The following is an 11,683-nucleotide window of genomic DNA, read 5'->3' as shown; positions in this document are numbered from 1 at the left end:
AGGACAGGTAATACCACCCGTGTGTGTGGTCTGTGTGAAAGCTAGTAAGGGGCTGGCAGACGTAAGCAGGGAGTGCCAGAGGACACACAGAAAGCTGATGGTTTCATGTAGTGACCGCTGTCAACCAGCGACTGTAGGGACTAGGGAAACGCTGCTTGGCTAGCTACCTCAGGAAGAACTTTCCCTCGCAAACCACAAACTTGTAGCACCTTGCATAATACATCACAATGAAATCCATGTAAACCTTTTGTTTTAATAAATAAGACCGATTCATGGCTTAGATTCTAAATCACATTTACAGATGAGGAACGCTTCTAGGCCCAAACAGGTGAACAGTGAAGCTACTAGTGCTGGCAGGAATGCATGCGCCCCATGCATCTGAAGCCTAAAGAGCAGAGACTGAATGTCAGAGAACACCACACACATCAACCTCTAGAATCGAGAACGACAGCAGAAGATGAGAGGAAGAGCAGAGACTTGGGGAAGCGCTGGTAACCACCATCTGATACCCTCACTTTCATGCTACAGAAGCAAATGTAAGTTGTGCTACTTTCAGTAAGCTAAGGAGGTTTCCTGATCATAATAAGTGAAACTTTCTCTCCTGTTAACAATTAGGCCAAGGGCATTAGCTACAGAGAGGATCCACTGATAAATACAGAATATTAGAACAGCGAAGGGGAAGCCACAGATATCTTGTTTCTTCAAGTATCAGAAACTTCCGCATGACAGAAGGAGAGCAGTGAATGAACTCCACCTCGCCCAAAGGTTTAGTCCAAAAACTTCCTGTTGGCATTTGCACCAAATAAGGCTCCCCGTACTTCTGGCATCATCTGTAAAGAAAGAAGTTCTTATAAGTAAGTGTTGTCAACTGGAGAATTTGGAAAGCAAAGCACATCTTTTTTTTTTCTTAAGATTTTATTTATTTTAGAGAGTGTAAGTCGGGGGAGGGGTGGAGAGAGAGGGAGAGGGAGAAGCAGACTCCACGCTGAGCAGGGAGCCTGACTGGGAGCTCAATCCCACAACCCTAAGATCATGACCTGAGCCAAAATCACAAGTCGGATGCTTAACCGACTAAGTCCCCCAGGCACCCCAACACTGCATATCTTAACTGCAAGTGGCAAGTCAGCAACCCCTATGCGGCTGGGAAGGAAACCACAAAGCTAAGTGCAGCAAGTCTGTACCTTTACTTATCCAAAAAAAACTGTAACAGAATCCTTGGCTAGAAACTTAGCCAATCACAAATTTGGGGTTATGACTGCCTGCTTAAAGAGGATGAGCACAAAAACTAGAACTAAAGCCATTCAAGGCTTCTGTTAAACTGTGCTGTAGGGAGAAGAGACGATCCCTTAACAATATTATCTCCTAATATTCTGGATCACCTATGTCCTTTCTTTCAACAGTTACTGAGTGTGACTGAGTACGTGCCAGGTAGAAAACACATAATGCAAGTTTGTGCTGAGGAACTCGTGCGTTAACGGCTACTGAAAAATCCTTAGGATTTCTCAAACTTCTCGGGCTGTGCTGTCCAGAGAGGCCACTAGCCACATGTGATTACTGTGTGTCTGAAATGTGGCTAGTGCAACCATGGGACTCAATTTTTAATTTTACTTAATTTTAATTTATTCATGTGTGGGTATCGGCTACTGAAATGGTGAACACAGCTTTAGGGTTTAAGTTATCAGAAGATGATAGTCAAGGTCAAAGTGCTTCCGCTCTAAGACAAGCTAGCAGCCACAGCAGCAGACTACCGCTGCTGAAAGAGGCTCAGCATTTTGAGACACCTGAATTTTTCTGGCTTGTTTCCTAGAGTTCATTTATACAAACCTGGAAACATCTGAAGAGCCAGCAGCCCTATGGCAATTCCTTTAAACAATATTTACTTTAGTTCCCATCATTCTTACTGGAGAAAGAACTCTGGGCAGCATCTCTACATGTAGTAAAATGTATACATCAGAATCCTAAATAAAACCCTCATTCGACCTCAAATTAACTCTCATGTAAATGGTGTCCCCTCAGTAAACGCTGCATGCCTACTGCACATTCCTTTCAAGAAAATGCCGCAAAATGTAGGAAGAGTGACAAACCCCAAATACCAATGAATGGACATATGTTCTCTGCACCACTTCAAAGTAACAACAGACCAACTAATAAAACATATTCCCACACTCACCTGCTGGGCTATGAGATCCAGCCGGCTTTCTAGGGTATTGGAAACTTTTATTTTACGATCCCCATTATAGATCTCAACTCCACCAGCTCTACAAAGAACACAGGAAATAACAATTTTTATAGATTTGAGGAAGATAGACCCATGGTACATTTACTTTCTTTCCGAGAAGAAAGCTGTTTTGGTGTGTGGAGTGTCTATATACTGTAAGGGGCTAATAAACACATGCAAAGAACTTAAAATTAATTCAGAAAGCTTCTGAGGACTTAAGCTATGGTTGTTGATAGTAACTGTCATTTACCAAGTGACTGCTACCTGCCAATCTGGTTTTATATTACAGCACCTAATTTTTTTTTTTTATTTTTTTAAAGATTTTATTTATTTATTTGTGAGAGAGAGAATGAGAGACAGAGAGCATGAGAGGGAAGAGGGTCAGAGGGAGAAGCAGACACCCTGCTGAGCAGGGAGCCCGCTGTGGGACTCGATCCCAGGACTCCAGGATCATGACCTGAGCCGAAGGCAGTCGCTTAACCAACTGAGCCACCCAGGCGCCCCCAGCACCTAATTTAATTCTAATCAGCCCTCCCCAACAAAATGAAAAGGGGGAGGATTTAGTCCCCGGTTGTCAATCAATCAAGTCCTCATCTGAATATTTCTTAAAGGCCCAATCCTGCAAATAACCAGGGGGTACTGATAAGGCCATATGCATAACTGTATTGTGTATCAGATTAAAGGTACCACTGTAATCTTGTGCCAGACTGGCCCTTAGAAAGTCCTGCCTCTAGCCACACCTCACTTCTGTTGTTCCTTTCCCCAAAGTTTCTAGCACTTAGAGGCTTAAGGCAGATAAGTCAAATTCTACTACAAGGAGCCTCCGGGAATGAAATTCTTTTGTACATTAGAATTTCATCAAATATTTTTCTTCTTTTTTTCTTTTTTTTAGAAAGGCACTGGTGGTTTTGTTTTTTTAATAAAGATTTACTTATTTGCCAGAGAGAGAGAGAGCGCAAGCACGAGCAGAGGGAGCTGCAGGCAAAGGGAGAAGCAGGTTCCCTGCTGAGCAAGGAGCCTGATGTGTGACTCGATCCCAGGACCCTGGGATCATGACCTGAGCGGAAGGCAGATGCTCAAGTGACTGAGCCACCCAGGCGTCCCCAAATATTTCTTGAAATAAGCAGGCTATGTGACAAAGGCTGGGAAAAGGTTTCGCAAATTGTCTTCGGAAAACTTTAATGGACGATGACGTTAATATAATTTTCTTACTCTATCCTCCCTCCCTGTGGCATTTCTTTGGTTTCTCTAAACAGACTATATCCTTCATAAGGACGTGGTTGGCTCTGCTGAAATCCTGACCCCACTGTCTGTGACACAGTTCTTTCTTCTCATGGAGGGAGTAAGGGCAGGAAGACCACCACTGTGTGAGAATGTCGACTGAGGGCCAGGCACTCACTGAGTGTAAAGCCCAGGGCTGCCCATGACTTCTATCTTCCCAGTAACCTATGAGTCTCAGTTGGTATCCTTGCCACTTTACAAACAAGAAAAAAGGTTTAAAAAGATTGAATAAAATGACCTGATTGAATAAAACAATATTTAAGATTCTACTTTAAATTAGCACTGGAATCAGTCCACCGTTCCTTATCTACAATTTTGAAATTCAATAAGCTATCAGAACAAAAGTCTAATTTGTGTGTCTCCAAAAGCTAAACTGACCTCTAGTCATCTGGCAGCAAATGACTAGCGAATCTTTATGTATTTATCCCTTGCAATGTCAGTGTGCCCATTCAGAAATATTAGTATTTTTGATCACCCCGGGGAGGGGGGGTGATGCCTCAAGACCCTGCTGGGGTATTATGTCACAAGTGGTATATGTTCTTGCTTGCTTTTCTCAACACTGGTATTCAAAACATCTGGCCCCAAAGGTTTCAGGCCTGAAACCCACTCTTTACCAGACAGACCCTGAACTAAGTGTTTTCTGTCCTGCCTGCTCAATCTCTACTACAATGAGTATCTGACCACTCAATATTTACGTATACTGTGGGTACCAGGCACTGTGTTAAGTGCTGTATAAACATTATCTCATTTAAGCTTCCAAGAATTCTGTGAGGTAGGTGCTATTATCCCAATTTAGAGATGAGGAAATCCAGGCTCCATGAAATTAAATAAATGGTCCAAGACTACCCAGTGAGTATGTGGCAGAGTGGAGAATCAAACCTGAATCTGATGATAATACTGAAGCTTTTTGCACTAGCTTATACACCTTCTGAGTTTATAAAGCATTTTCACATGTACGATCTCCTCTCTTTTCCTCACTTCATGAAACAAAAAAGCAAAAAGCATCGATTCCATTTTACAAATGATGGAATTCAGTCTCCAGGTCCCATAGCTCACAAAAGGCCAACTCAGGACTCAAACCCAGGTCTGGTGCTCTTTCAACTACATTCACGCGTCCCAAGGACTTTCTGCAATGTTAGTTAACGTGTGCCTACGTGGCATCAAACACAAGCACAATCGAGAAAATGACCGTGGCTCTGACCTCATTAGGAGTTCCTATTGCCTAGCCCGGCAGCACCAAGCTTATCAGGAATGCTGAAGAAATGGCCTGTCATTTCCTCACAGCACAAGTACCACTGGTATTTGCAATTCTGTATCTAAGGAACCTATTAGGTTCTATTTGTCTATACAGTAGTTCCTATCATACATGATGACTTTTCTTATTTCATAGAAACTTAGAGGTAGCAATTATCTTCCTCAGCATCGACCCAGCTTTGAGTTCTGGCTAAAGAATTAGTGCTGCCTCTCTGCAGAATAAACTAAGCGGCCACAGGAAGCTAGCTCCTTTTAGAGCATGTCCAGTTGGTTAACAGGAGAGACCACAGTCCTGAAAGAAAACACCACAAAAGGCACAAGCGGCACAGAGCCGTACCACTGTTCTTTTGGGGAAGAGTGCTTCAGAGAAAACTTTCAACCAGACCCAGCATGAAGGCCATTCTCGTAGTGAAAAGAAGCTTAGGTGTTAAGAGGAGGAATACTCCTTACATTTCCTCAGGCAGGTAGGCCTCCTGATCAATTTGGACATCAACATCTTTTTTGGTGGCAATTTTGTACATAGGAATCGCTTTTTGCACTGCAGCCTGGAAAAAGAGAAAATGATGGAAGGTTTTAGCAGAAACTACAGAGCAAGTATGCAAAAAACAGAACAGCGAACTATACAAGCAAGGCATATTCCTATTTATTTATCAAGTAAAAGAATAGATGCGTTGCTGATGGAAATGTAAAATGGTACAGCTGTTGTGGAAAATGGTATGGCAGTTCCTCAAAAAAATTAAACACTGAATTACCATATGATTTAGCAATTCTACCTCTGGGTATATATCCAAAAGTGAAAGCAGAGATTTGAATGCCTAATAGTACAACCATGTTCACAGCAGCTTCATTCACAACAGCCAAAAGGTAGGTAGAAACAACCCAAGTGTCTAACAGATAAACAAAATGTGCACACAATTCAGATACATACAATTCAGCCTTAGAAAGGAAATTCTGACCAGGCTCACATGAGGAACCTTGAAGACATCATGCAAGGTGAAACAGGCTAGTCACAGAAGGACAGATGTTGTATGATTCCACTAGCATGAGGTACCTAGCATAGACAAATTCAGGAAGATAGGAAGTAGGGGGGTGGCTGCCGGGGTCAGGGGTAACAGGGAGTTAAATGTTTAATGGGGACAGAATTTCAGTTCGGGACAGTGAACGTGTTCTGGAGAGGGATGGGACCACGACGACTGCACAACAATGTGCATGTACTTAGTGCCACTCCACACCTGAAATGGTCAAGTTTATACTGTGACTGTACATCTTACAATTTTAAAAACAATAATGCTATACTGTAATTAGTGTGATAAAACATAATCAGTGGAAAGTCCTATCTAAATAATAATGTGCATGAGTAGACATATAAATAACATTTTTTTTTAAAGATTTATTTATTATTTATTTTGAGAGAGTGAGAATGAGAGAGAGAGAGTACATGAGAGCAGGGAGGGTTAGAGGGAGAGGCAGGCCCCTCGCCGAGCAGGGAGCCCGATGCGAGACTCGATCCTGGGACTCCAGGATCATGACCTGAGCCAAAGGCAGTTGCTTAACCAACTGAGCCACCCAGGCGCCCTAAATAACATTTTCTTAAAGGAACTTTAGTTGGCAACTCAGACGTGCCTCCAAAGAATGCTTATCACCTTGGGGAACTCTCCAGTATGTCTAGCTCTCTGTTTTACAGGTTCATAAATGAGGCTGTCAGCACACACATGGATCCAGGTTACTGGCATAGTTTATAAACGAGAACCACTTTATTAATTTCCAGTGCAGAGTGAGGGGAATGAGCACCTGTATTCTCCAGCTGGCACGTTTTCTTTCCTAGGAGACAAGTTACTTGGGAGACAAATGGTAATAAGAGCATGAATACATTATGTATTCTAAGTATATTAATTTATAGTAAGAAATGTAATTGCTAAGGGACTAAGCACTCAATCCTTGCCTGAAAGCAAGCTGCGTGGAAGAATTTTATTTTAAAATAAAAAAAATTTTTTTTAAAGATTTTATTTATTTGACAGAGAGAGACACAGCGAGAGCAGGAACACAAGCAGGGGGAGCGGGAGAGGGAGAAGCAGGCTTCCCGCCGAGCAGGGAGCCCAACGTCCTGGGATCATGATCTGAGCCGAAGATAGATGCTTAACGACTGAGCCACCCAGGTGCCCCTTATTATTATTTTTTAAAAGTTTTGTTTATTTAAGTACTCTCTACAGCCAACACGGGGCTCAAACTCACAACCCGGAGATCAAGTGTCTCATGCTCTCCTAACTGAACCAGCCAAGCGCCCCACAGGGAAGAATTTTCACCTGAAGAGCAACTCGATGACAGAGTCGGAGCTCAGTGAGTTCATTCTGATTTACGGGTCCTTCAGTCTAGGGTACCCGTCTAATGCTATAGCCCATATGGACTCCCTGTGGCGCCAGCAGCCGCCCCCAGACCAGGCAGCTTCTCCCTTAGGCCACGGAGGAACACCTCAGCATTTGCCTCTGGGACTGCAGCTTACTTTCTTTGTACCCACTTTCTTTCCCCACTACAGGAATACATTAGGTTATAGCCAAGCCTTGCTAGTCTGGGAGTAGTTTGTCACTTTTAGATGACATGGCCTATCTTTGCTCCAATCCAGTACATGCTGTTTTCATTGATGAATTTCTAAAAGATTATGGCGTTACAGAGCTCCCAAAAAGGGAGGAGGGTACTAACTCAGAAGGAGCAACTTGACCTCTTTATGAAAAGAAATTAGAGACTTAGGTACACTTAAGTTACTATCTGTAATGTGTTAAGATACCTCTAATTTCCATGGTTGAGCTATCATCTATTAAAGCATGCATTTCATCTCTAACATTTTGATGTATTTAAAAAAAGAAAATGGATTTCTTCTTTAATCTCTTTACCTTTACCAGAGGGAAATCCTGCTTCCTGCAACGAACAATCATTCGAGGCTCTAACAGTTGGTACAAACCCTGTAAGACATAATCAGATGCAATTATTAGGAAATGCAATTTATAAAATCCAACAGCAAAATAAAATATTTTTATAATTCTTTCACGTAGTTTGGAAAAAGACAGAATACACAGTATGAGAACATGGAAAGAAGCTTTTAATCTCACAAACAAGATAAATATACTCTGGTGGCAGAAACAAAATTTATATGGGAATCTTCAAGTGGAAGCCAAATGTTACTGTAATTAACCTAAGTAAAATAAGAATTCACAAGCGAGCAGCATTTAAAATGTATACTGTCTTTGGTCTGAACCCCAAAATCTAAAGCAAATATTTTAGCAGTAAAATCAAATTACGGAAGTTTTGTTTTTGTTTGTTTTAAGAGGAGAGAGTGAGACAGAAGGGAGGGAGAGAGAATCTTAAGCAGACTCCACACCCAGTGCAGAACCTGGCTTGGGGCTCGATCTCACAACCCTGAGATCATGACCTGAGCCAAAATCAAGAGTTGGACACTTAACCAACTGTGCCACCCAGGTGCCCTTCACATTAGGGAAGTTTAAAGCTGGAGATGGCAAGCAAATTTGACCCCTGAGTTCTAAAGGACTAATAAGACTATATATAAAAGGGTAGGAAGTCTGGAAGTCTTATCCAATCAGATATTACTGTCCCCCCAACACATGACAAGGACAAGAGCAAGGAAGAAAGCTAAGATGACAAAATGGGAAAAAAAAAAAAAACAGAGCTGGTCTGTAACACATCTTGTCAATTTTTTAAGAACTGTGGCTATCAGTGGTAGGTCTAACCTAGAAATTACCTGAAGGACCAGTCCATCCAGCAGCACCTGGTACCTGGTTGTATCTTTTACCACTTTGCTGAGTCTCTGTTTTGCTTCATTTAGTAGGTCCTACAAAGAGCAGAAAAGAAAAAAGTTATCTACAGGTAGTCAGGGTAGTCAGCTCAGAACCCACTGTGAGGGTGGCCCTGGCTCATGCCCAATCGCTTCACATTATATTACTGTTTTCATTCAATACACATTCCAAGATATATGATAAACCAGATGCTGTACTAAGTACTATACATCGATACAAGGAAACAGGAAGCAACATCACAGCTCCCAGGGAGTTCACGCTCAAGCAGAAAAGCCCAGATTATCAATCAGTTCAGAAACCTACAAAACTAATTAACATGGAAAGAGCTACATGACATAGATTTAAAAAAGCAAGCTATTAAGACTGTAGTGCAGAGACACCTGGGTGGCTCAGCTGGTTAAGCATCTGCCTTCAGCTCAGGTCATGATCTCAGGGTCCTGGGATGGAGCCTCCCTGTGGAGCAGGGAGCCTGCTTCTCCCTCTCGCTCTGCTGCTTCCCCTGCTTTTGCTCTTACTCTCTCTCTCAAATAAATAAGTATCTTCAAAAAAAAAAAAAAAAAGACTTGTGCAAGATGAGAGATGGAGGGAGGGAGAGAGAGAGCGTGAGCACAAGCAAGGGGATCAGCAGGTAGAAGGAGAGGGAGAGGGTGAAGCAGGCTCCCAATGAGCAAGAAGCCGGATGCGGGACTCAATCCCAGGACCCTGGGATCATGACCTGAGCCGAAGGCAGACACTTAACTGAGCCACCCAGGTGCCCGATTTCAATTTTCTTTATGCTTTATTAAAGAAGTCAATGTTTAATATAGACAAATTAAAAAATTGACTTCTATAAATAAAAATTAAAAGGGATTATCAGGAAACAAATTGCTTATGGTTGAGAGAATACAGTGGAAATTACTCATTAAGTAATAAGCATTTATTGGCTTACTGGTGAAAAGCAGTCAGGTCTTTTAAAAGGCAGAGATAATGCCTCTGAATCAAATTGTTCTACAGTCTATTCTTAGTATGATCTCTGGAAAGCTACGTTTCTTGGTACTTTAAGGAAGAAGGAGAGACACATGCTCACCTAGAGGCCAGAGTTTGGGCAGAGAGGGTGGAGAGGAAGAAGTAGCCCTCCATGCTGAAAAGCCCTTTATCTGGTTCTGAGAGCTACCCTTGATCCCCACCCCTCTGAGACCCACTGCTGTGCAAGACGCCTGAAGCGAGCTCTCGCTCCACAGTTCGTGCAGAGGCGAGGGCACTCTGACACTCACTCACTCATGAAGCTAACGTCAAGCGAACATTTATTTCATCTGACATCTACCAAGTGCAAATAGACCAAGATTTTTTTTAAAAAATCAGAAGTACTGGGGCACCTGGGTGGCTCATTTGGTCAAGCGTCTGCCTTTGGCTCAGGTCATGATCCCAGGGTCCTGGGATCGAGTCCCGCATCGGGCTCTCTGCTCAGTGGGAAGCCTGTTTCTCCCTCTCCACTCCCCCTGCTTGTGTTCCCTCTCTCACTGTCTCTCTCTCAAATAAATACATAAAATCTTCAAAAAAAAAAAAAAATCAGGGCGCCTGGGTGGCTCAGTTGGTTAATCGACTGCCTTCGGCTCAGGTCATGATCCTGGAGTCCCAGGATCGAGTCCCACGTCAGGACGCCCTACTTGGCAGGGAGTCTGCTTCTCCCTCTGACCCTCCCCCCTCTCATTCTCTCTCTCTCAAATAAATAAATAAAATCTTAAAAAAAAAATCAGAAGTACTCACTTTAGGGCCAATTAAAAAAAAAAACTTTTAATAAGAAGTAAAATAGATTCCAAGCCTTCAACAGCAGATATAGAAGCCTGGTGGCCCTCTGCCTCTACAGACTCACTTTGCAAGGCAACAACTTCCTGTTGATTCTGACATTAGACAACGAATAAAAGTCCACACACATACTTTCACATGATAACTGGTTCTAACGTACTAACAAATAAACTAAGAAAATTTTTAAATAATAATGAGCATGCACTACTGTAGAAGATTTCTAATCTGTAGCTGGCCACCCCCAAGAATTTCATGAAGGTGTTCTGAGAATCCATGTCATTAGAGACTATAATGCAACTAGTTAAAATTTCTGTTTTTAAAAAAGCAAATAAGGGCGCCTGGGTGGCTCAGTTGGTTAAGCGACTGCCTTCGGCTCAGGTCATAATCCTGGAGTCCTGGGATCGGGTCCCGCATCAAGCTCCCTGCTCAGCAGAGAGTCAGCTTCTCCCTCTGACCCTCCTCCCTCTCATGCTCTCTATCATTCTCTCTCTCTAATAAATAAATAAAAATCTTTAAAATAAATAAAGAAGTAAATAAGATGGTTAAAAAAAACCTTTCTACTTCACATATTGTTCTATACCTTAAGATTATCTTCACTGAATTCAACACCTGTCAAAAAAAAAAAAAAAATCCTTATGGGGTGCCTGGGTAGCTCAGTCAGTTAAGCACCCAGTGCTGGACTCTTGGTTTCTGCTCAGGTCAGGAGATGGAGCCCTGCCCCACATCAGGCACCGCACTCAGTAGGTTCCCATTTTGTTTTGATGATGAAAACCAAATACATTTAAAGTTAACAATGAGGGGGCGCCTGGGTGGCTCAGTCGGTTAAGTGTCTGCCTTCGGCTTAGGTCATGATCCCAGGGTCCTGGGATCAAGCCCCACATCGGGCTCCCTGCTCAGCGGGGAGCCTGCTTCTCCCTCTCCCTCTGACTGCCACTCTGTCTACTTGTGCTCTCCATCTCTCTGTCAAAGAAATAAAATCTTAAAAAAAAATTTAAAAATAAAGTTAATAGGGGTGCCTTGCTGGCTCAGTAGGCAGAGCTTTCACCTTTTGATCTTGGGGCTGTGAGTTCAAGCCCCACTTTGGGTGTTGAGATTACATAAAAATAAAATCTTTAAAAAAAAAGTTAACAAATGTCCAAAAGGAAATCATTTTTCTTCTTCTAAATATGTAATTATTAGATGATAGTCACTTTTTCCCCCCATTTTTCCCATGGTGGGATCATCTCAGGTTGGCTTTATTTCCATTTATTGATCCTCAGCCAGCTTTTGCTTTAAAGCACTTAGCTGACTAGCTGACAGAGCCTATGGTAACCACTAATAGAGGAATCTGCTAAAGAAA

At 42.4% G+C, this 11,683-nt stretch overlaps 1 protein-coding gene across 2 annotated transcripts in view; it reads right to left on the bottom strand.

Moving 5' to 3' along the window:
• Positions 1–233: 233 nt before the first annotated feature.
• ATP6V1E1 (ATPase H+ transporting V1 subunit E1) overlaps positions 234–11,683 on the bottom strand; it is a 36,886-nt gene continuing 25,436 nt past the window's right edge. For both annotated transcript variants that reach the window (XM_073886968.1, XM_025851760.2), the window contains 5 exons: positions 8,505–8,594; positions 7,642–7,710; positions 5,204–5,298; positions 2,171–2,258; positions 234–830 (listed from right to left, as the gene is read on the bottom strand). In XM_073886968.1, coding sequence (XP_073743069.1) covers positions 768–830; positions 2,171–2,258; positions 5,204–5,298; positions 7,642–7,710; positions 8,505–8,594 — 405 coding nt within the window. In that variant the 3' untranslated portion in view covers positions 234–767. The remainder of the gene's footprint in view (positions 831–2,170; positions 2,259–5,203; positions 5,299–7,641; positions 7,711–8,504; positions 8,595–11,683) is intronic.

Source organism: Callorhinus ursinus, unplaced genomic scaffold (genome assembly GCF_003265705.2).
Source record: "Callorhinus ursinus isolate GAN/ISIS: 27379988/994484 unplaced genomic scaffold, GSC_fseal_2.0 scaffold74, whole genome shotgun sequence".
In the NCBI taxonomy this organism is placed as follows: Eukaryota; Metazoa; Chordata; class Mammalia; order Carnivora; family Otariidae; genus Callorhinus; species Callorhinus ursinus.
The sequence above is the reverse complement of the archived record's forward strand: the minus strand, read 5'-3'. Positions and strand labels throughout refer to the sequence as shown.